Below are 23,308 nucleotides of genomic sequence, written 5' to 3'. Positions count from 1 at the left end.
AAATTCACCAGTGATTCCTCCTCGTCAGTGACATGTGGAAATCCAGCTGCTTTCCATTTCTAACCATCACCGATCGTGGTGGACACCAATGGTTACGGGGCTCCGTGAACCAAGAAAACCGATTTCTATTTTCTCTCTCTTTCTCTGCCTCTCAACTTCCACGTATCGATCGAAACAGCGCGAAAATTATTCTGCGATCCATCACAGATATATATATATATATATATATATATTAATCCTTTTAGAAAATCGAAATTTTCTCCTTTATTTATTTTTTAATAAGACGATGAATAATTATTTTTCATCCGTGTATTCTTTTCATTTAATTGAAATAATTCGAGTCGATGGAAATAAATAAATTCTTGGTCGCGATAGAAGATCGAGATACATTTACGAATCATAAACGTTTTCCGATTTCGAGCGGGGAAGATCGATATCGTTTCTTCTTTAGTCGCCGCGCTTCGATGAATGACAATATTTTTTCGATTACGTTCTCATTGTTGATTCAGCAGAGTTCAGAGAAACGTCCACCGTGGTTAGAAACGATGACAACGCTTCTACAATTATGTCGTACAGGAATTCTGCAAAGTTTCTTCGACTCGAGATTCGATTATTCTCAACGATTCAACGAAACAATTCTTCCTTTCCTCGAATAGTTTTCCATGGAAATTATATTGTTTCACGGTTTCGTTTAATCCTCGTCCTTTTTTTTTTCTTTTGTATCCGTTTTCACGTTTCAAATCGATCAAATTTAATATTATTTCGATATTTTTATTGACCACGGTTTTCGATTAATAAGAATTTGTTTTTATTGGTTTTAATCATTCTACGCGGAAGAAGGAGAAGTTGAACGCGCAGATTGAAAAGTGCTGACCGATTGAGAAACGGTGTTATTGCATCGATCAGTGGACGCGACCGGTTTAAACAAAATATTTAAATACATTCGATTGAAAATTTTGATCGGTAATTGATTCTCAGTCACGAAAAAAATTGCCTTATCTTCGATAATGCAATCCGAATCGAAACCGGAAAATATTTGGAACATTTTCAAATAAAAATATTTTTATACACAAATCCACGAAGAAAGATCGAATCAAGTTAAAACAAAACTGTATCGTCGAATTTCGACACGATCATCGATGTCGTGACAAAGAAAAATCTCGTATAAGATTCTAAAAAAAATGAAAAAAAGAAATAGAATCGACGACGTTCTTCATCTTAAAAATTTCGAAGAAAAAAAAAAAGAAATGGATGTTTGGAAGGAGACATCGAGGAGGGCCAAATGCCACGCCCTGTATCCGCAATGCACCCCCTGCGAGAGTTGGCGTCGTGGAAAAGGGAGCAGTGTCAGTCCATCGAGGGCGGACATGCGCACTTCCGCCAACCGGAGCCTCCTACGAATCATAGGATGCTGCGCTGAACCAATGGTGGGGGAGATGCCCGCCATTGGTCCCCTCTCATCTGCACGAGCTTTTATCTCGTCTCCCTCTCTTCCGCTCCACTAACTTCCCCCACCACTCCGTGCCTCCTCCTTCCCCCGTGTTTCTGCATCTCCTCTTTTTCCTTCACATTTACTCTGCCCATCTCGTTCTTTCCTTTTCGATTTTTCCAACCGATCTCCGATTTCCAATTGCCGTGGCGTTTTTTCTTCAATTTTTTTTTTTCTTTTCGATATTTTGTTGTTGAGAAAAGAGCGAAGAAATAGATAGACAGATAGATAGATAGATTGCTTTTAATATAATTTTTCCGGATCGGTATCGAAACTTGAACAATAAAAAAAAAAAAGCGCCATTTCACGTTGCCGTAAAATTTATCTAATTCTTCGATAATTCTATTTAGGATGAAATAATTAATTCTATCTTTTGTAAACACTGCTGATCAATAATATATTCTATCAGATTTTGTATATCGCTGAGATTAGATTTTAATTCGACGCTGGGTCCAAAGTTTCCATCGGGAATGTATTATTAAATAGAGAACCCGATAGAAGACTTAGCTTCAGAGTTGAAAGGCCGATCGATATCTTAATGTATCACAACTTATCACGCGCTTTTCGAAATTTTCGATTCTCTTCAATTTGGAAATTAATCTAGACGAGTTTACCTGTAATAAATATAGTTGATTAATTCTATGACGATCGATATCGCGATACGATGCAAGATCAACAACATCCTTATCATTAATTATACGAAGCTTATTACATCCGCACAAATTTACGATTTCTCTTTTTCCTTTTACCGATATATATCATCTTAAGCTGTCGTAACATGTACGATGATACGATCTCTATTCGACTCGACGTTATTTAAACTGTCTCTCTGTTTCCAAGTCGAGCGAGATTAAATTGCTCGATCAAAAAAAAAAAAAAAAAAAAAATATCCCGAATAAAGAATAATTACACAAGAAAGAATTACTATACAACACACGCAAGAAGATCAGGGTGGAGAAAAATTTAAGAAATTTTTCTTTTTTCTCAAGTTTCGATTTATATATTTCCCCGTTACTTGAAAATCAGATTTCTAATTTTAACGTACGCGCGAAAGAGGCGAGAAGAGGAAAAGAGAGCATGTGTCACCTAGGATACACAGGGTGGTAGGGTGTTACGGCTGGGTAAGTCCAAGGTTGTCAGGGCTACGACTCTCGAAACACACTAACCGACCGCCATCTTTGCTTCTCCTGCGTGGTACTGCGTGGGTGTATCCGAGCGTGGAGAGCGCGGTGGAGGGGAGGAGGGAGGGAAGAAGAGAGCGAGAGATAGGGGAAGAGAGAACCTGGACGACAACGCGACGACCGCTCGGCCGGGGAGACGAGAAAGAGGAGAAAATGGAAAATGGTGGAAGAGGGATGGGGGAAGATGAGAGCGTTGGAGACGTACGTATGTGTTAATAAGTTAATAAGTGTTAAAAATCTTTCGAGACGATTTCCTTTCCTTTTCTTTTCTTACGATAATAAATATTCGATATTGTTACGACGTATAAGAAATAATAATGGATTAATTTTGGAAAATGGATAGGTGATTTTAAAATTGACATTTGGGTATTCGATCATCAATCTAGAGATCGAAATAAATTTGAAGAACTTCGAGAAAGGGGAACGAAGAAACGAAAAATATTCCAAAGTTAAGAAAAGATGAATTAATTTTGGGATAGGTTTTGATTTGAAAAGAGAAAGAATTTTTTTAACCACGAAGACTCTTGTTACGATTATGTTTTAGATATATATATATATATAAGCCTCAAATTCGATCGAGCGCCATTGTCGTATTCGATCTACGACAACACGCGATTTCGAAACACGCGCCATTATCTCGCCGGAGCATGATCAGCTTTTCTCCGAAAACGATGATCTGTCCGTGTGTAAACACGAGGAATGACCTCTAGAGCACGGAAGCAAATAATATATCGGGCAATTTACCGTATTCTTCCTTTACCTCGATCCTCGAGAGGAAGGAAAAAAAAGTTTTCTATTCCGTTTGTTTGTTTCGTTTTCTTTGTTTCTATCGAAAGAAATTATTGTTAAAAAGCGTAGGATAGAATCCGTTTGAAGGAAAACATTAAAACGGAGTTCGAATTGTCGAATTTTGAAAGAACAAATGGAAGATTAAGGAAAAATTGGATATCGATTCACCAAGACAATAATCAAAATTATTGTAATCAAGTGAAACGAAAGGATAAATTGAGAAAAGATTCTACCTAAAGTTTACTTAAGTAATTATGAAATTATTAAATTTACTTATTTTTCATACCCATATTTATTCCTTATCTTTGTAGCATAATACTTTCTTTTTTATATATATATATATTTAACTAATAGTCGAGCAATAGATTTATTTTACGGTACTCGAAAGAAAATTGATGGCACATGAAAAGTAGACAAGTAATATACCTATGTAACTATAAACAGTCTCTTCCTGTGTGGCACTCTGTATTCCCTATGTTACCTGTGTTACGTGCATAACAAACATAAAACGCATCTCCACGTTTTATTACATTGATTATCGTCTAGTCGGAAAATTATGTTGTTTATATACAATCTAAAACGATCGAAAATGAAAATTATCGCATTACTTCTTTCTTTCTTTTTTTTTAACGAATAATACACATCGCTTAATTTCAAATTCATAATTGTAACCAAACACATAATAATCAACATGTATCAAATTTATTAACCACCATCACCAGTGGTGACCAGCCTGTACACCGATTTGCATTATTAAAAAAAAAAAAAAAATAAAACAAATAATATAAAACGATGGAAGAAAACATTTAACCTTAATGTTTCGATAGATTCTTAACAATCTTATCTTCAAATATCCGATATTATCATTCATTGAAACGTCACCGGTGAGTGATCAGTATAATTGATAAAAATTTCAATAAATCCATTGACGAATGGAATGGCTCGAATACCTTTCGTTCCAATAATAATTTCGAATATCACGTAGAAGGTAATGTTTCTTCTATTATCGAATCGGACAGAGTTTTACGAAGAGTTCTTCACTCGACCTCGAATTCGATCGGTCTTTATAACAAATAATTAACATTAATATACATACGAGAGATACAAGTGATAAGAGCGAGATTATTTCATAGTGGGAATGTTAAAACGAAGGAGGAAACACGTTTTCTCACGTTTTCAAAGATTTTCTTGGGAACAATCCATGGTGGATCCAAGCGTTGTAACGAACGCGTGAAAAATGAAAGGCAGCAACGTTCGTCGTTTCGCGCACGGATCGAACCGGAGGAAAATTGTTTTCTCAGGCCTGGCGAAACCAGAACGAATCGTTAATCGTGATATTCCCAAATTTCCACCCTCCACTATCCTTTCTTCCCCGTTTCGAGATATCCCCGTCCTCGATCTTTCACTGTTTTTCTTTCGATCTCGTCCTTTCTTTAACCCCCGATGTCCTCTCGAAGGACATCTGTTTTCTTTCAGAAAAATTCTGAAAATTTGTCAATATCAAGGATCTAATCTCAATTCGCAAAGAGTTAAAGAGATATTTTGCTTAATCCATCTCTTAAATGATAAATCTTAAATGTTTTTGGATGAAATTAATAGAGAATTTTTTTTTTGAGTGAATTGAATTGGTCAAAAGATTTATAAAAATATATACGTAATCTGATATTAATTTTATAGAATTTTCGCTATTCGTGATTTTCGAAAGATTTCGAAAATTGCCGTTTCATTAATCGCCTTGTCGACGATTTTTAAATTTATATTTATCGAGGATCGTGAATAATTCATACCCATAACTATTTATAAAACGTTCTACGAATTGAAAACGTTTCTCTCTCTCTCTCTCTCTCTCTCTCTCTCTCTCTCTCTCTCTCTCTCTCTCTCTCTCGAGAATGAATGAAATATTCAATTCGAAATAACGTCGATTAATCAAAATTATCCTCCTCGTGCGTATTAAAAAAAATTAAATTTAATTTTTAAATTTCCCACACGACGAGATTAGAAACGGAGGAAGGATAAATCGAACGATAAAATATTCTCTTTTCACGCTCCAAATGCACGCAAAAATAAAAATCTAAAGCGCGTTGAAAAGAAGGTTCGATTCGAGCTTAGGGTAAAGCTCGCTCGATAATTTAAACGTCCACGGATCACTTTGCCAATCCACGGCCTATCGCCACCACCCCCATCGCGATTCTCCTCCTGGTAACGATCCACACACGCAGTTGTAGTACGGTATGACGACCGCGTCTCTAGGTATATGCGGAAACACTCGGTTGGGCCACGTATACGAGGATTCTTTACGTGACATCCTTTGCCCGTGGCTCGCGCACGTTGGTCAATAGAAAACGTGGTCGAGAAAAGGTTTGCCGCTTTCATACCTGCTGCTTTATCTCATTGAGCCGATTCGAGAACAGGATTCGAGGATTTTTGCGAGTTGAATTTGGACGAGGGACGAATCTTGGAGGGAAGGAACGATATCCGACGGTTGATAGATTTGTTCTTAACTTTTTTTTTTTTTTTTTTGTTGTTATAAGAAAGAAGGGTATATTAGAAAGTAGCTAATGTTACGATTCGAATAATGCATTAACGTGGATGGGATAATTATCATTGATAAGATCGCGAGTATTTAAAGGAACAGTAATTTTTTTGGGAATGAAAATATCTTAAAATCTTGTCTTATTTAGAATTCTAAAATTCTAGCGAAAATATTTTGCGCTTTTTTACTTTCTATATTCCTTTCTTCATTTCAGAATGAATTCAATAATTATTTTCAATCGTTAGATAGGTAATTTTGGAGATTTCAATGCGAGGAAAGTTGGCGAATCGCCGATTAAGGAATTCGTCATCGAGGCTAATGTTAATTAGGAAGGGTTTGTATCGAGGGTGAGAAAAGGGAGCGGTTGACTTTCCACGCCACGCCCTGGATTCGTCAGCCCTCGAAAACGTGTTTTTCTCGCCTATTATACTCGACGAAACATTTCCAAACACCACCTGTGTTCGAAAATATATTTTGAATTTGATATATACATCTTGAAATGAAGATCGCGCTAATTTCGTTCGTGTTTATATTTTTTCGACGATTTTTTAAATATTCCCGTTTGTTGAATGACCTCTCCTCTCCTCTCCTCTCTCTCTCTCTTTCTCTCAGTGAAAAAAAAATTCAAGCAGAATATCGGTGATATTCGATCGAGATTAAACGAAAACAATGGTTCGTTATCGATACAATTAACAGTGTAGAATCTCTTTAACCGAAAGCCTTAAGTATGCTCTTTATGATCTCTTTGTGAATATATTTAAGTAATTACTTATGACGTGATCATCTCCGATGATTTCCCTTGATCATTTTATTATTTTTCCACGATATTGTCGTACACGCTTACAAAATTAAATTAATACAATTTTTTTAAAAGATAAAAATATTCCAAACTCTAATAAATTCTAAGAAGATTAAAAGAAAGAAAGAAAGAAAAGAGAAGAAAAAAGAAAAAATCAACAAATTACGGAAAGAATCATCGATTTATAGCTATAACATCGGCCGCCATTTTACCTTAACCGATACATTCAAATTTTTCGGGTGAACGACCACCACGACCTATTTCAGTTATTGAGAAACAAAGTGCAATAACCTCTTCTCCTCTACCTCTTCCTTTGCCTACCTCGAAAACTAATTCAAAATCTATTCAAATTTTTACTTCCTCCTCGAACCCAACTTCGAAACGATATATTTCAATCGCGATTCGATAACAAAAGAGAAAGAAAAATCGGGAAGAAAATAAAAAAGCATACACGTGTCTGTCTCCCTGCAAGATACTCCATTCCTCGAAGATCGTCAGTCCTTTCACGGGAGCGTTTCCAAAGATAATCCCCCCAGATAAGGGGAAAAATTCAGGTCCTTATCTATCGTACTTATTATCTCGAGTCGACTCATCCCCCTCTCCCTCTCTCTCTCTCTCTCTCTCTTTGCACGCGCATCGATATATAGATTAGAATTCAAACACGTCACCACGATGATCGCGAGATCGTCCGCGCCTTTTCTCTCTCTCTCTCTCTCTCTTCCTCTTCTCACCGTGTAAATCGCTATCGAGCGACGCCGAAAAAATCGATACGAGGGCTTCCTGGAAACTGAGCGGCTCGCTCGTTGGATAGGATAGTACGAGAGTTACGATTGCGTCATTGGGGACGGACGATCCGCGTAATCTCGTTATCTCGTAAGCTTTCGTGATTCCGCAGACGCGAATTTTTCTTAGCTTTTTTTTATTAGCTTTCAAGCAGGCGAGAAGAAAGTGAGAATTATTAGGGGAGGGTTAAACGAGTATCGGGAGCATGTTTTAATCCAGCGATTTCGATCCTTTTTTTCGAGTTTTGAGGTTATGTAAGGTTATTTCTTGAATTTTGATTGTGATTAATTCGATTCCCTTTTCTTTAGTTTAGAAGGATCTTTGTGCGAATTATGTTACGTTATTACGAGACGACGATTGGGAATTGTTGTGTGAGTTATGTAAGAGATCTTTTTAAATGATTGTTAGGATATTAATGACAAGTTGATTTTTTTCTTTTCGTCGCAGTTCGAATCGAATCAAGATAGTTGCGTTGACAAGATCGGAAATAAATTATTTCTTTTTTTTATTTTTTATTTTTTTTTTACGACAGAGGGAGAATAGTTATCTGAATTTTGACTCGAAGTTTGAAGTTTTTACAATTGGATCGATGAAAGATGATTCGATCGTTATGTAAGATTTGGAATTGTAGATTAATAGATGATACCTTTAACTGGTTTGAATTTTTGTTTTAATATTATTTACGATTGAAAATTATACAGGATTGCAAATTTCAAGGATGAAATTTCGAATCAAAACGTATTTTTGATCAAAAGTTACGTAAGATCGGAACGTGAAACAAATTCCAAGAAAATTTCTGTATTACAATCTTTTCAATCGATTGATTGCAAATGGCAAATTGAAATCTCTCTAACGGAGATACAATTATCTATGATTTCGGAAGAAGATAAAATACCGGAAATTACACCTATACATTTATATCACGCGTGCTACATTCTCTATAATTAAACGTAAATCCTATAAACCATCTTACGAGAACAGAAACAACTTCTAAATTAATTGTTACCCAAATTTTGGGATAAAAAATCAATCAAATTTCCAAAATCAATATAAATTTTGTCCAATTTCCCCGAGATTTTATTTCGAAACTAGAACTTAATTCCTATCTTAATTACTAAATCAAACATCGATCAATTTCTTGAGAAAACCAACGAACGCGTTCCCCTCGATCGTTTATCAATCATTTTCGTCGAAACGGAATCTCGCGTAACATTGACACGCGAATTTCAATGGAGAGAACGTGCGCCGCGTTCTTGAAACGAAAATCCCATTACACGCAGACTTAATGGAGACACCGATAGGCATCGATATTTTGTGTGTTAATCGGGGAAGAATAGAGAGAAATAGCGAGAAAGAGAAAGGGAGGGAGAGAGAGAAAGAGACGCGCAATACAACGGTCACGAACGATAATATCTTTCCTCCCTCCCTCCTCCTCCTCCTCTTTGTTGAAGCGCACACAACTCGGTTTGCTCATTAACCATGGATCGAATTTCGGTCGTTTCCTCGCATCCTGTTGCCTTTCAGCCTAAATAATTCCCAGGCCGCCGATAAATCGGTTTTAACACGGCGTCAGGTCGATCCGAAAAACAATGGGCTCCTCGTTTGAGTCCAGGCAGGCGAGAGGAGTGGAAGGAAGAAGGGAGGGAGGAAGGGAGGGAGAATCGTATGAAAATTCGTCTGGTAAAGTGTCGCGATGTGTTTCTTCTTTTTTCCTTTCTTCTCTCTCTCTCTCTCTCTCGAATTCTCGGAACCTTGGAAGAGAGAACGAAGATTGAAAATAAAACGTTTCCGGGATGACTTTTGATCTCTTTGAGGTGAAGGTTTTGGAATTTAGATGGCGGATCGAAGACAATGATGTGGTTAATTTGAAAGATCTTACGTTGATAATTATACGTTGTTTCTACGTAGTTTTAGAAACGAATGTGATACTTTTTTTTTTTTTTTTTTTCTTTTTTTCTTTGAAGGATTCGATTCGTATCGTTTGTCAGAAAAGATTGTGAACGATTGAACAAACGAAATTGAAAATTTGTGTCTATCTATTATTATATCGTGAACACGATGTGTTTTTGAACGTTTTAACAAAAGTTGAACGACTGTGAAATTTAAGCTTCTCTGAGTTTTCAAGAGAATATAAATAATTATTTAACAATTCTGGGGAAGATGCTGGGGATAAAATTATTTATCGATATTCTACGCGATGTTTAGATCCTACACGAGAATAATATGTTTACAATTTAATCTAATACATTTCACCTTTCATCTTTCTATTTAGAAATTTATTCAGAATTTTAAGATTTAAATCTGTAATTAAGAAGGGAGGATAGATACGATTATTAAGAGAAATCTTAATCGATCTGTGCAAAAATCCTTAAATTTTTTTTCAACGAACGAGATGTCGTTCTCTGTTACATCTTTTCGATATCTCGAATCAAAGAGAGAAAAAAAAAAAAAAAACTCAAGGAATCGAATGGCCCGACCAGAAATTCCTTATCGTCGGCCGTCGAGAAAGAGAGACAGGTTCATCACCTGACTGCAAAACAGGAAAAAGAATAGACGTACCTTTAGACGTAGAGAAATCCATGTTTTCCACTTAACGTCGTGGCCGATTCATGGAGTTGCAAGGCTGATCTCGATACTTAAAATCCAAATAAAATGGTGTGGGATGCACTTAATAAGCACACGAGATTGCTCTGCCATATAGAGCCACACTCGAATCAAAAAAAAAAAAAAATCTATATTTGTCACAATTTCTTCTCTCTTTTTCCCCTTTTTTATTCTTCTCTATTAAACTCGCGCGTCAACTTTTCAACTTAATATTAACTTAATATTAATTTAACGATTTACGTAATTAATAGAGAACTAAATTTAACATAGAACTAAATTACTATATAACTATATTTTAATATTTAAATTAATATTAGCACGATAATGAAAAAAATTCGAAATGGTCTCTTAACGCGAGTTTAACTTAAAAAAAAAAAAAAAGCACAGATAAATATGCGAGTGTTCTTATTGGCGTTTCGAACGTCTTATCGATTCTTCTGTAATTAATTTACATCGATCACAACACTTGATCTATAGTTTTTTCATCCGCCACCATAACTTGACAGTAACATCAGGCACTTTTATTTCGATCGACTCCTTTAATCCGTTCGGATGCATTGACTTGCACCCTGGAGAGAGACACATCCACGCGCCACCGAGGATCGCCAACGAATAAGGAATTCGGGAACGAGGCCGCTCTCAACACGTATAGTATATCACGGACACGGGCAAACTGATCACGATCAACCGTATTCACAGACTCTTTAAACTCGTGAATTTCGGAATAATGTCTCACGTTATACGAGAGTGGGATGTATGAACACAAGGTTTGCACGAGAACACGTCGTATCGGTTCGGTGTACTGCGACGAAATGACACTGCTTCTGAACTTGTGACTGACAATTTCTCAGCCTGCGCGCAAGAACATCACATCCCTCCTACCTGTCTCCCCACCTCTCTCCTCGCCTGAAGTTCGGCTTCATTCGCCCGCCCGAATCCCCACTCCACGCCGTTCTCCCACCACTCCTCACCGTATCTCTCTCGCTCTCGTCCCTCGCTCGTCTTTTCGGTACTTCTCTTCTCCATATTTTCTATCGTTCGCCCTTCTACCCATGCTTCTCTCGATCCCCTATTTTTTTTAACGCCAAATATCCACTATCTCACTGTAATATATATTTTTCTGTTATTCAATATCTTTCAACATCCGTCCTTATTATTAACTAAGAACGAAACGCGCATCTCTCTCTCTCTCCTCTCTCCAAACGATATACGTATCCATCTATCATCGCACAGTTTTTATTCTACATATTTCCTCTTCTCTAACAACTATATCGCACCGTTTCTCCATCCTTCTTCCACCCGTCGTCTCGTGACTCTTGCGGTCATCCCCACCACTGTGCACGACTCTCTCCCGCCCGGTCACGTAGCTCCGTTTCCTACGTGCGTTCTCCACCGAAGAGAAGCGTGGTGTACCCTCTCGTCTGCATCTCTTTCTCTCGTTACTCACGTATCTTTTCTCTTTCTACCCCTACCCCGATCGAGCGCAGTCCGAGTATCCTTATCCCGCCCCCGGTGCTTCCTTCTCTCGCCTCCTGTGATCGTTTTCTCGGCTCCTGTCTGCTGCCGGTTCCCCTCCCTCGCTATTCACCCTCATCTCCCCCCCACCATCTCGCCCCATCAGCCTTTCTCTTTCGCTCTGCCCACCCCCACCACTCCGCTCCGTACCTATGCCAACGCCGCCGCTGTCATCGGTACAGCGACGCGCGCACTCGTACTGCTACTCGTATTTTTTCCGCGTGAGAATGTGTGCGGATCGGGAGAGCGAACGCGCGCAGCCACCCACACGAAGGGGAGCTTCTCCGGACCATGCGATATGTGCACGCACGCGCGCGCGCGCCCGATTCTTCCCTCGTTCGAGCACCGTTCCTGTGCGGTGCAACGGGAATTACGTAAAGGGGGTGGTGGCGTGTTAACTCGATTCCACGCGTGCCTCTCCTTTGGATACTCGGGCGTGATTAGCATTGCCCTTCTTAAAATGTGTATTTCAAACTTGCCATGCATCTTTTTGCAAGATGGGAGGGACACTTTTTCTAGATGTTCTTTCTAACGGATCCAAAGTTTAGGGATTATTGTTCAGGATATTATTATAAGTCTAGGGTTTATAAGTAACGGAACTGAAAAATATAATAAAATATGGGGGAAGAAATAAGGTGGATTGGATAGACGGTCGATTTGATTTTCATGTAGATAGAATTGAAAGAATCTAACGAGTACTAAGAGGGATAATTTAGGAAAGGCAATAACGTAGAGTATATAATAATATAAAATAAATTCATTGGAAAATACTTTGGAAACAATTTTTGTAGTCGGTTTGAAATATATGAATAATATAGATTATACGTTGTTATTCTAGTAATTAGACTAATTATTCCAACCTTCTGGAAGCGTATTATCTTGAATTTTATACATCTTTCCACCATACCTATTTGTGATTAGCTTTATCTTGCATGAATCATCAAGAATAACCACTTAATTGTCTCTTTGGCCATTGGAAGAAAATTGAACTGTTTTTCGATTTTTATTTTTTTTTTTTTCTTCAAAAACAATTCTTTGCCATCGATTTCTTCCAACGTATACAAAAACATTGTAGAATAATTCTACCGTTTCAAAAGTAATCAAAAATAAAATAGGATTGAAAGTAACGAAACAACGAACTTTTCGAATCTAACGAATATCTTTGAATTTAGAAATAAAAATTTGAAATTTTTCAACCTTTAAAATTGTATCTCTTCCAAATTCGTTATATATATATTCGAGGCAAATGTAAAAAATTATCGAGAGTTGCAACATAATGCAACAGATGACCGAGCATTTAATTTTCGTTAGATAATGTATGCTTGAATTTGCGTCAACTAAGCTGAGAAAGAAAAAAAAAAAAATTAGAAGCAGGGGAAAAAACAGTGGAACGACGCCTCAACATACGCCATTTGCGATAACGATAGAAACCGGCCGCGAAAGTTCATCGCTTCCGTTTCGTCAAAAGTCCACTACTTACACAATAAATAACTTGGTAGAATGAATTCTAATGTGCAATCATTAGAGAGAAAGAGAGAGAGAGAGAGAGAGAGAGAGAAAATATATAACAATAATTATTATTGTTATAATGAATATTTTTCATTTTATTTTTTATATATAATGGAAATCTCATTTCCATTTTAATAATATCTTTAATTATAATAATATTTGAAATATAATTTCTTTTGCCTCGTTTGAAAAAATACAAAAAGAGACAAATTTAACGAAATATTTAAAAAATGTTTAAACAATTTATTTTATCTAACGAGAATAATCTTTCCAGTTTCATATTTCTACATGTTACACGAAAAATGATACATTTATCTTGGGATATAATTAATAATATTTTGTGTAACACTATTTTCATAACACGCAATGTGCCCATTTCAACCTACTTTTTCTTTCTAGTTTTTACATTTTTTTTTAATTATAAAAAAGTTTATAATTGCTAATGTTGGACACATGACATAAATGTCGGAGAATATAATAAAAGTCGCACTTACTTAAAGTTAGTCAACAAATTGTAAAAGTAAAATTATTTGCAAATATTCGCGTTATAAATACGAAAATGCGCACAAATATAATTTATTTTTTAAAATAAATCAAAAAAAAAAAAAAAAAAAAAAAAAGGAAAAAAGAAAGAAACGAAAAAGAAAGTTCAAACCATCTGCATATTAACAAAAAGTTATTATATATAAATGAATTCAAGAATTGTTTTGGAATTCTAAATCTGCTGATAGTCGTGAGAAAATCGTGAAATCGTAAAAGAATTGATCAAATATCATACGAGAATACTTAAACTTAAATCGTAGAATGTAAATCATGAAAATTAATGTATTTCATCATGAATTTTTAATAACGAAAAAAAAACTATTAACTAAATTTTCCATAAATAAAATTTGCATCTTTCTATTGTCATTTATCACGAGTGTAACGCAATATTATAAATTAAAAACTTCATTAATTTCAAAATTTCATTAATAAATAAACCAAAAAAAACATCTTTAAACATCGAAAATTTGTTATTTAAAAAGAAATTTAAAATGAACGAAAAAACTTTGTCAAAAAAAAAAAAAAACACAAATAAAACAACGATTCCAATAAATAAAAAACCTTTCTCTAAACACCTGAATATTTTTGTAGAAAAATAATCATAATAGAATAGCACGATGATTAAAAATATTCTTCCACGTAAGTAAATACATGCCTACGCCAATGCGTTTTATTATGGAAGGAACCATTTTTAACAAGTTCACTGGTGATTATAAAATATTGCCAACAGAGTGAAGGAAGAGGGATTAGTCGATAATTTTCTAATATAATGTCTCCTCGCGTTTATGAGAGTGTGACGTTCGAACAAAGTAAATGCAGAAATGCATTTCTGAGCAATAAAATTGAAGCAAACAATTTATGGTTGCACTCAGATATTGCTTATTTCCCAAACATTGTTCTGCACAATATCAAATGGAAGATTATCTCGAAAAATGCGAAGTTTCGTTGGGATGAGTACAATGGTACCCCCCAATTTCGAGCGATATAATCGGTTCTTCTTACTTGCTAACAATATTAGGACTAATAATTCTTTAAATGACTAATCTATAACTGTTATAGGTTTGACAATGTACGTAGATTTTACAAATTTAACAAATTTCTCTCTAAATTTTTATCTTAGAATAATTCCAACTGAAAATGTAACAAAGGAAAAGGGGTTTTTTTTTTATGGATTACTTTCTTGAATCACTTAAAGAATTAAATAAGAAAGATCATTTAGAAAGATATTAAAATACTTGGAAAAATACTTGTCTTTGTTCTTATTTTAAAAATCGTCGAAAGAATAAATCTTTCTTATAAGATTTTCTCATACACAGTGAGAACAATATCAAGATGGAAGATATACAGACATCTTTAGAGATGTAATAAATTTCAAAGATTCTCAAAGAAGTTCAAACAAAGGAAAAAAAATATTTATGTTACAGGGTATTATAATTTTCCTGGCCAAATTTTCAAGATATAATTTATTTGAAGCATTGGTATCTTTTCTATTTTTATATTTGAGAAGATTGATATATGTCATCTACTTTAAAATGTATCATTATCTTGAATAATTTTTGCCATAGATAATTTGTAAATAAATTTAGATAAAGTAACAGAATCATAGAGTAAGATATCTTAGTATTTGTAATTTCAAGTATTTGCAATAGTTATAATTTAAAAAAATTGAATATATATAAAAATACAAACGGATTGTATCATCGCTATTATTCATTATTATTACAAGTTATGTTTTTACAATATATTCTATCCGTAGAGAATTTTACAATCTATTCCTGAGGGTTTTGGTGGGTTAGAAGATTTATCATACCTTTTATAATGATGATATACTTGGAAATTTGTGTGTACATGTCACGTTTAAAATAAACTTTTTAAGGTCATCTTTATCTTTTTTATGTGTGTATTTAAAATATGTAACATATGTTAACATATTATGTGCTTATAAGATCAAAACAAGAAAAAAAAAAAAAATTATATTAATATCACAAATAATCTTTCAAAAGATTGGAAATTATATCTATATAACTTTCTAACTTTTTTTTTTTTAAAAAAATATTTTAAATAAATACACAATAACAACAAGTGTACCCCTTCATTTTTCGACAGAAAGAATAGAAAATAGAATAGAAAACAATAAGAAAGTTCTAGATGGTTACCGTTCTCAGTGAACGGTTCTGGCAATAAATTGCCATAAACATATACCTGAGAGCAATAAAAAGTCTGTTGGTCAAACAGACAGTTGGACCCGATAAAATAACAGCAGGACAACATTATGATTCTGGCTATTATTATCCTCGAAACATTAGGATACAGTTCGAAGGAAACAGCAAGAGGCTACTGTTTAAGGGGTAAGCATGCTAATATCGGATACCTGAGGCACATTGTCTGGCTTCGTTAGATTGAATAACAGTTATTCAGAAACAGAACGATTATTTGTACCAGTCATTCCTATTTTATACATAACAAACTATAAATATTATTTAACAAAAATTTTGTTCAATCTTGTTCATCGAATTGAGTTTTTAATTTTTTTTTATTCACTCTTTGGATTTATTTGGAGAAACTTTGTTCCAATCTTCCAATTGAATTCTTATTCAATCTTTGAACGATATTTGGATTCATTCTCAGATATTCCTATCCTTCCTGTACAAATCATATTCTACGTCTTTCAATACGCAGATACCACCAAATTTTTCTTCAATAATAATCGACCAAATAATAAAAAATTCAATACACCTTATTTAATCGATTAATATATAAACGATGCCTAAATAATAAACACAATTTATTATTCATTATTAATTTTTGTTGCTAATTTCATCGCGTTCCGATCGCGAAAGGCAAAGAGACTTTCAACTTCTCTCCATCCCCCTTTATCGAGGATAACCGTTCATCAGAACGGTCCCCTGTTTCGGGCGCAGCGTGAAAAGCTAACTGTCTCTTTTATAAATTGAAGGAATAAAATAATAAGATTCGAAGAGGGAACGTAAGCAGAGATTGGACCTTGATGTCCAGATGGTCCATCGCGCGTGATCCTTGGCGCGGAAAAAAAGGGGTGTAAAGAAGGTAAGCGACCCTCGTCATTATTATGAATATCTATCTGGCATCTTGCTGCACGTACCTGCCGGAAGTCAAATTAGATCCACGGACAAATCTTGCAGTTGACTTTCAACCGTTTCTCTTCTACCTGAAGTTATTAGAAACGGACGTTAACAACCCCTCTTTGTTCCTTGACCGGAAGTCAAAAACAATTGTCGGTGTTGTTGCAATCGATACGAAGTTTAACTCGAACGAAAATCGCGTATAACACGTCCAGAATTTATGGTGGACGAGCGGAGTTGGGAAGAGAAACGAGAGAAAAATCTTAACATTAAAACTGAAGAATTTTATTCATCGATATAAATGATCTTTTCAAGATCACTTTTTTTTTTTTTTACGACCGATTTTGTTTCAGTTTCAAAGGAATTTCATTTCAAGAGAATTTGGACAATTTCTCAATATGTATTGTCTCGAAATTTTCGTTGAAAAGATATTGAAATTTTTTACTCGAAACTCGAAAAGGTAATAAAATATAATAAAAAGGATTGGTTTCTGGAGAAGAGAGTTTTTGTATAAGTCGATGAAAAGCTTTTCTAATCCGCATTTGTCGTAGAAAGTTATAAAGTAATTATAATAAACGACTTGTGTGGCCAACAGATTATTGCCCAATGAAGCGTGCAATAACGTCATGAAAATCACGTTTTCCAGACCGAATTGATATCTAGAAATTATATTTCGGTGTATAAATTTCTGTTTCTCTTTTTATCTTGTTATCTGTTAAATATTGAACAACAAATAGACACAGAATAATTTGTGAAAAGATGCTGGATTGATTTATTTTGAAACTGGATCTATTTTATCTTTGGGAACTGTAGAAATTATAATTTTTAATACTCGTTAAATATTTGGAATAATTGGAAAAGAAGGAAATGTAAAAGGAAAACTTGAAATTCAAGAGAGAGTAGAAATTTAAAAAGATAGAAAATTCAAGAAGTAATAAATATGGAAAAATATCTTATTTATTTGGTTATAAACTAATTCTAAGAATATTATTTATAATATTATTAAATAAGTATTTCAAGAAATTTAAATAAATATTCAAAAGTGAATATGAAAAAATGCTGAAATGATTCAGCCATATTGAAACTGAATCTACCCTATCTTTGGAAATAATTGTAAAAATTGTAATTCTTAATGTTGGTTAAATGAGAATAAAGAATAATGAGAAAAGAAGAAACTGTAAAAGAGAGAGTAGAAATTTAAAAAGATAGAAAATTTAAGGAGTAATAAATATGGAAAAATATCGCTTGAGATTTATTTATTGGTTACAAACTAATCCTAAGAGTATTATTTATCGCATAAGTATTTCAAGAAATTTAAATAAATATTCAAAAGTATACGAAAAATCATGGGAAAGAATCATGAATAGAACATATCAATCTCTTTTCTTCTTTTTGGCAATATTACTTTCCTTTTAGGTTTATAATAAATCCTCTAATCCTGCCATTACACGTTCATTACCTAAAGGAACAGAAATTACTAATGAAGTGCATATTCATTATGCTTTATTATGGACCAAGGACGAATCTGTCTGAAATCCATAAATCTAAGGGAAATCTTCGAGATTAGCGAACAAGAGTCACCACCGATTGTTACGTGCAGGTAGGTTCAAGATTATGGTTTAAATATGTGCTTTTCCATTTTAAAACGGTTATCCTTCTATCCTTAAGCGGTTAATACTTCGATTGTTCACCGTCAACTTGAACGCGTCAGCTTTTGAAATTACTAGCAAATTATTTGTCTAATGGAGAAAGTAGCATTGGATACAACATCTCTGACGTTTATTATTATTTATTTGCATTTGCAAAACGGATAAAAATAAATTCTTTTATAATAAAATTCCATGTATAAGATCGATTAATCATTACTCCGTATAAATTATTACGATCTATCAATTGAAGATCTCTCTTTGTTAGAGATTCTTCTCCGTTTTTAATATTTAATTCATTCGATTGGAAGAAATAATGCATCAACATGAGACATCTACGACGAAGATATCTTGTTGCGTCTCTCAAAAAAGATAAATGAAGAAGCTTTGTATAAAAATATTATAAAATTTTGTTTCCGATTGCTAAGAAGAAAGGAACAAAGGAACAAGAAAGAATCCCAGTGAAAGTGAAATTCTCGTTTCAAATTATATACCAATAATTGAAGATGAAGAAGAAAATAAACGAGATTGAAAACAAACGAAAAATTTACGGAAGAAAATGAATATTAAAAAAAAAATATCCAAACAAAAATATCGAATCGAAGTAATTAATATTATAATCAACGTTGTACAACAATTACATTTAAAAAAAAAAAAAAAAGAAAGAGAAGCAAAATATGACAAATTCTTTTGAAAGTCCATTTTCAAGAGAGGCTAATTCCACAATTCTCCAGTTATCGTGGATATCGTGGTCGTGGATCGAGGAGAGGCGACATCGAGAGAGGAAGGTCGGCATCGACCACGGTTTCCGGGACGGAAACCTATCAACGCGACCGCGTCTCTCGTGGCAACGAGCGATGTATGTCGGTTCCCTACCCCTCTGATAAGCTGTTCCCACAGAAAAGTGTCCTGGAAACAGCGCAGTCGTGAACTGAGAGATGCTGCAACGTCAATAACTTTTCTCAGTTCGGTAAAGCTCGTAGCCATGGAGCTGATAAAAGCGACGACCGTGCGATTAGATCGCTCTTGTTTGCTCCTCCTCGCCCATGTTTGAACGATGATGTCATCGTTTGGTCCATCCGGTTTGGGATTAGGTCAAAGTCTCTGATAAAAATCGAACATCGTTCATCCGAGTCGAAATTGTATTGATAGGAGAAAAAAAAAAAAAAAAAAGGAGGGGAATTCTACTGAGTATTTGCTATTTGAGTAATTTTTACTTGGTTCGAGTTTAAAGTATCAGATAGAATATAGGGATTAGTGTAAACAAATATATGAATTACATGTATCTATTGTAATTAGTAAATTGTAGACTTGATATTTGATTATAAGTATAAAAAAATATCTATATTTGTATAATTATTTCTTTTTATTTTATTATATTTCAATTATATCCGTTACGCGTATTAATAATTCTTTTATTCCGTTTATAAAAAAGAAAGAAAAAAAAAATTGTCATGCGTCAATCGATATCGATTTTGTGAGTAAGCCTTTTATCGTTAATGATCAGGGCAGAATCTTTCGAGACCTCGAACGAGAAGACATTTTTCGTATTTGCCCGCCAGATAATGCTCTATCTCGATGCCAATATATCGATAGTATCGAGCATAGTCATATTCTTCCTATCAAATTCGTGGAATCATTATAATCACGATGTTCTTGATGTACATCGTGCAATACGATCTTCAAGAAGTTTTCTTTGTAAAAAAAAAAAAAAAAAAAAAAAAAGAAAAAGAAGAAAATGAAAATAAGTTTGTTTCTCTTTTAAGTTATCTTTTCTTGCAATCTGAGAATGCAAGATGAAACGTGACTTTTCAATCGATAAGAAATTTACGCGTTTGAAATGTTGAAAAAAATTACGTTATAAATATCTGTGATTTAATTCAGATAATTAGGGCTTATTCTATAGGATAAAGTTAAGATTAAGAGTAAAATGATATATGTTTTTTTCTAAACGAAATAAAGGAATTTATAAATATTATTTGAATTCAAATTATTTTGCACGTAATTAATATAATTGATTTCTTAATTGTGAATTAATTGTATATATTTTTATAAATTTTTCTTATTAAATGTTTTACTTCAATTTGAAGAAAATTTGGTAAGTATTATTAAAAGGCATAACCTCTCAACATAACCTCATTGTTAGTAAAGAATTTCCATAAAGAACAAAAGGTCCAATAATAAACCAGAAAAAGGAAAACGAAATGTATCAAATCATAATAGATAAAGGAATTAGAATTGAATAATCTGAAGAACAATCGACAAATTTTATTACCGAAAAGTTTTTATTCACGTAACATTCTTCTCTGCTCTCCTCTTTCCCCCGTAATGGGTCGTTTCAGTTTAAAACGCAAGAGACAACGGTACGAGACCCACTTACGTACTATGTATGTATCTGAGTACGTACGCACGTATGTTCGTTGTGGATACACGTGAATAAAAGTGTACATGGAGGAAAAGAAACGACGAAAGTTGCATACGAAAGGGATCCGACTAATCCACGTGGACGGCCGTGAGCGTATCAGTTCGACGCGAATGTAGGTTATCCGTTAGAATATGACCAGTAATTGGAACTGTCTGTACCGAGCATCTAAGATTTGAATGAAATAATCCCTCGTCGATAGAAAAGTTCACCGAGTGACTTTAGAATAATCGAAAGGGTAATGATCAAACAAAGTGACATAAAGAGGTTAGAACGATCGAAAGGACGATATTTAAAATTAGTGACACAACGTTATTGTAATTTTATTGCAACGAAAATGGTTCAGGAGCTTTATATTTTTAATAATACACGTTGCATATTACATTCACGAGCATTGTATCGTTAAAAGTATAATTCTGTTGAATCTATCTATATATATTGCTGTAAATTCGTAGTTACGAGTGATTATTACGAACGTTGATCGAATGAAATCTAGTATAAATAGGTTAAGATTCAGTGATGCGTTATTATTCTAATTTTACATCTAATTTTATATTTTATGTAAAGACGAGTGATTTGGGAGTTATATATTTTTAATAGTGGGAATGCATATTTATGTGTTTTGACATGCTGAATATAAAACTATGAAAACGATTAATCGAAACGCAAAATCGAGTGTACAAATAGGTTAAGGTTTAGCAATGTGATATTGTTGCAATTTTGTAGCGTGTTGTGTTTTGACGTAGAAATATAAATTTGCTAGATTATTATTTTTAATAATTCAACGTATATGATTGTGGAATTTTCCAAGATAGACACTGATGTGATCGATTATTACGATAAAGATGCAACGATCGAAAAGATAACTTGAGGCTGTGTTGAAACAAACGATGCTATATCATAGTGCAATGTTATTATGTATAATATGTAATGTTATTATGTATAATATGTAGCAAGATTATGTTTCTAATTATGTAACGCGATTATTCATTTATATAAATTCCACGAAAAATTATATAAAATATATAGTACAACGTTACTGTTCCGAAATCGTCGCATCATTCATCCGTTCATTGAGGTTATGATGGGTAAGTGATATCACTTTATTACAATTTAAAGGTTATACAATATTTATATGTATAATCTTTAAATCAAGTAAAATAATAAATTAATTTTCGTATTATTAAAAGAATTCAATAGATAATTGAACGTTAATTTTGAATTAAATTTGATTCAAGAATAAAACAGATGCAAATTTATATATTTTTTTTTTCATCATATTTTCTATTGATGTAATAATTTCACGACTAATAATCTTACATTTGGCGATTCGTATCTGAATGAAAATTTTATAACCATGACGTCAGAAAACAATTTGTATATGTGTGTGTGTGTGTGTACCGAACTACCTGTGCAGCAGACAGATGTCTGAACGGGTCGTGTAAATATAAGTACCTGTCTAGCCTCACCCTAGTAGTCGCCCTTTTACCTCGTCGCGTCATTATATGCTCATCAACCACCTTCCATGGGGTTGCGACTTTGTAACATGTGTGTCGTTAATGTACATTGTACACGCAAGACCCTTTGCTTTCCTTCGTCTCGTCACACATCGAATTTCCTACTTTCTTTCAATCATTGTCAGTCTTTTATCTCTTTTAATTATTCAATGCATCGAGAATTATTAACAATTATTTTTCATTTTATTTTATTTCACGATATATATATATATATTTTTTTTTATTAAAAGATTCCTTCGAATTTTTAGCATTGATTCACACGCATGCGCATTTCCTTTAGGAATGCTAACCTATACGTTTATCAATCATCGAATGAAACTTTTTAGCTTAATTTAAATAATTTTAAAAAAAGATAAAGATTTAAAAATTTCGAACTAAATTGATTTAACAATCCTTTAAAATAATTCTACTTTTAAACAATATCTAAAGAATTTTTCAAGATTAAATATAATTATTCAAATATTTTATTACATTTTTGGGATGAAAATTATGATAGTCATTATTGTGTGCCAGGGAAAAATTTTTATATTATAAAAAAAAAAAAAAAAATAGAAATCTATGATATGCATACTTATATTAGTTATCACATTTGAAATATTCTTTAAAAATAAATTTATCAATTAGGATCTATAAATTTTAGACCGAATCTAGCGAGAGATTCGAAGAAACACTACAAAGATTCTCTTTAACGAAGAGAGAATCGAAAGACCACGCGTCTTCACGTAGATGAGGAGCAGATTATAGATGGAGCTTTTTATGCTTCCCGTGTTTCCGAAGCCTCATTCATCTGTGAACGAAACGTTGCTTGAATTACGAATGAGAAACGGCCATTGGTCCGCTTCGTCTTCGTATATATTTTTATTCCATCGAAGCCGAG

The 23,308-nt window shown here is 33.8% G+C and overlaps 1 protein-coding gene across 5 annotated transcripts in view; it reads right to left on the bottom strand.

The window, feature by feature from the left end:
* The window catches only part of LOC100869607 (uncharacterized), a 60,307-nt gene that overhangs the window by 11,045 nt on the left and 25,954 nt on the right, over positions 1-23,308 (bottom strand). For 4 of the 5 annotated variants that reach the window (XR_004225877.2, XR_015292439.1, XM_012493794.3 and 1 more), the window contains exon 1: positions 10,134-11,002. The exons of the other annotated variant lie outside the window; for it this stretch is intronic. Coding sequence is in view for 2 of the 4 variants with exons in the window: in XM_012493794.3 (XP_012349248.1) it covers positions 10,134-10,155 (22 nt within the window). In the remaining 2 variants the exon portion in view is untranslated. Of the gene's footprint in view, positions 1-10,133; positions 11,003-23,308 lie in introns of those variants that run through there. 5 annotated transcript variants of the gene reach the window in all.

This window comes from Apis florea, unplaced genomic scaffold (genome assembly GCF_048593485.1).
Source record: "Apis florea isolate Af1SG1 unplaced genomic scaffold, ASM4859348v1 contig_3158_pilon, whole genome shotgun sequence".
Lineage (NCBI taxonomy): Eukaryota > Metazoa > Arthropoda > Insecta > Hymenoptera > Apidae > Apis > Apis florea.
Note: the sequence above shows the minus strand (reverse complement) of the source record. Positions and strands in the feature narration are given on the sequence as shown.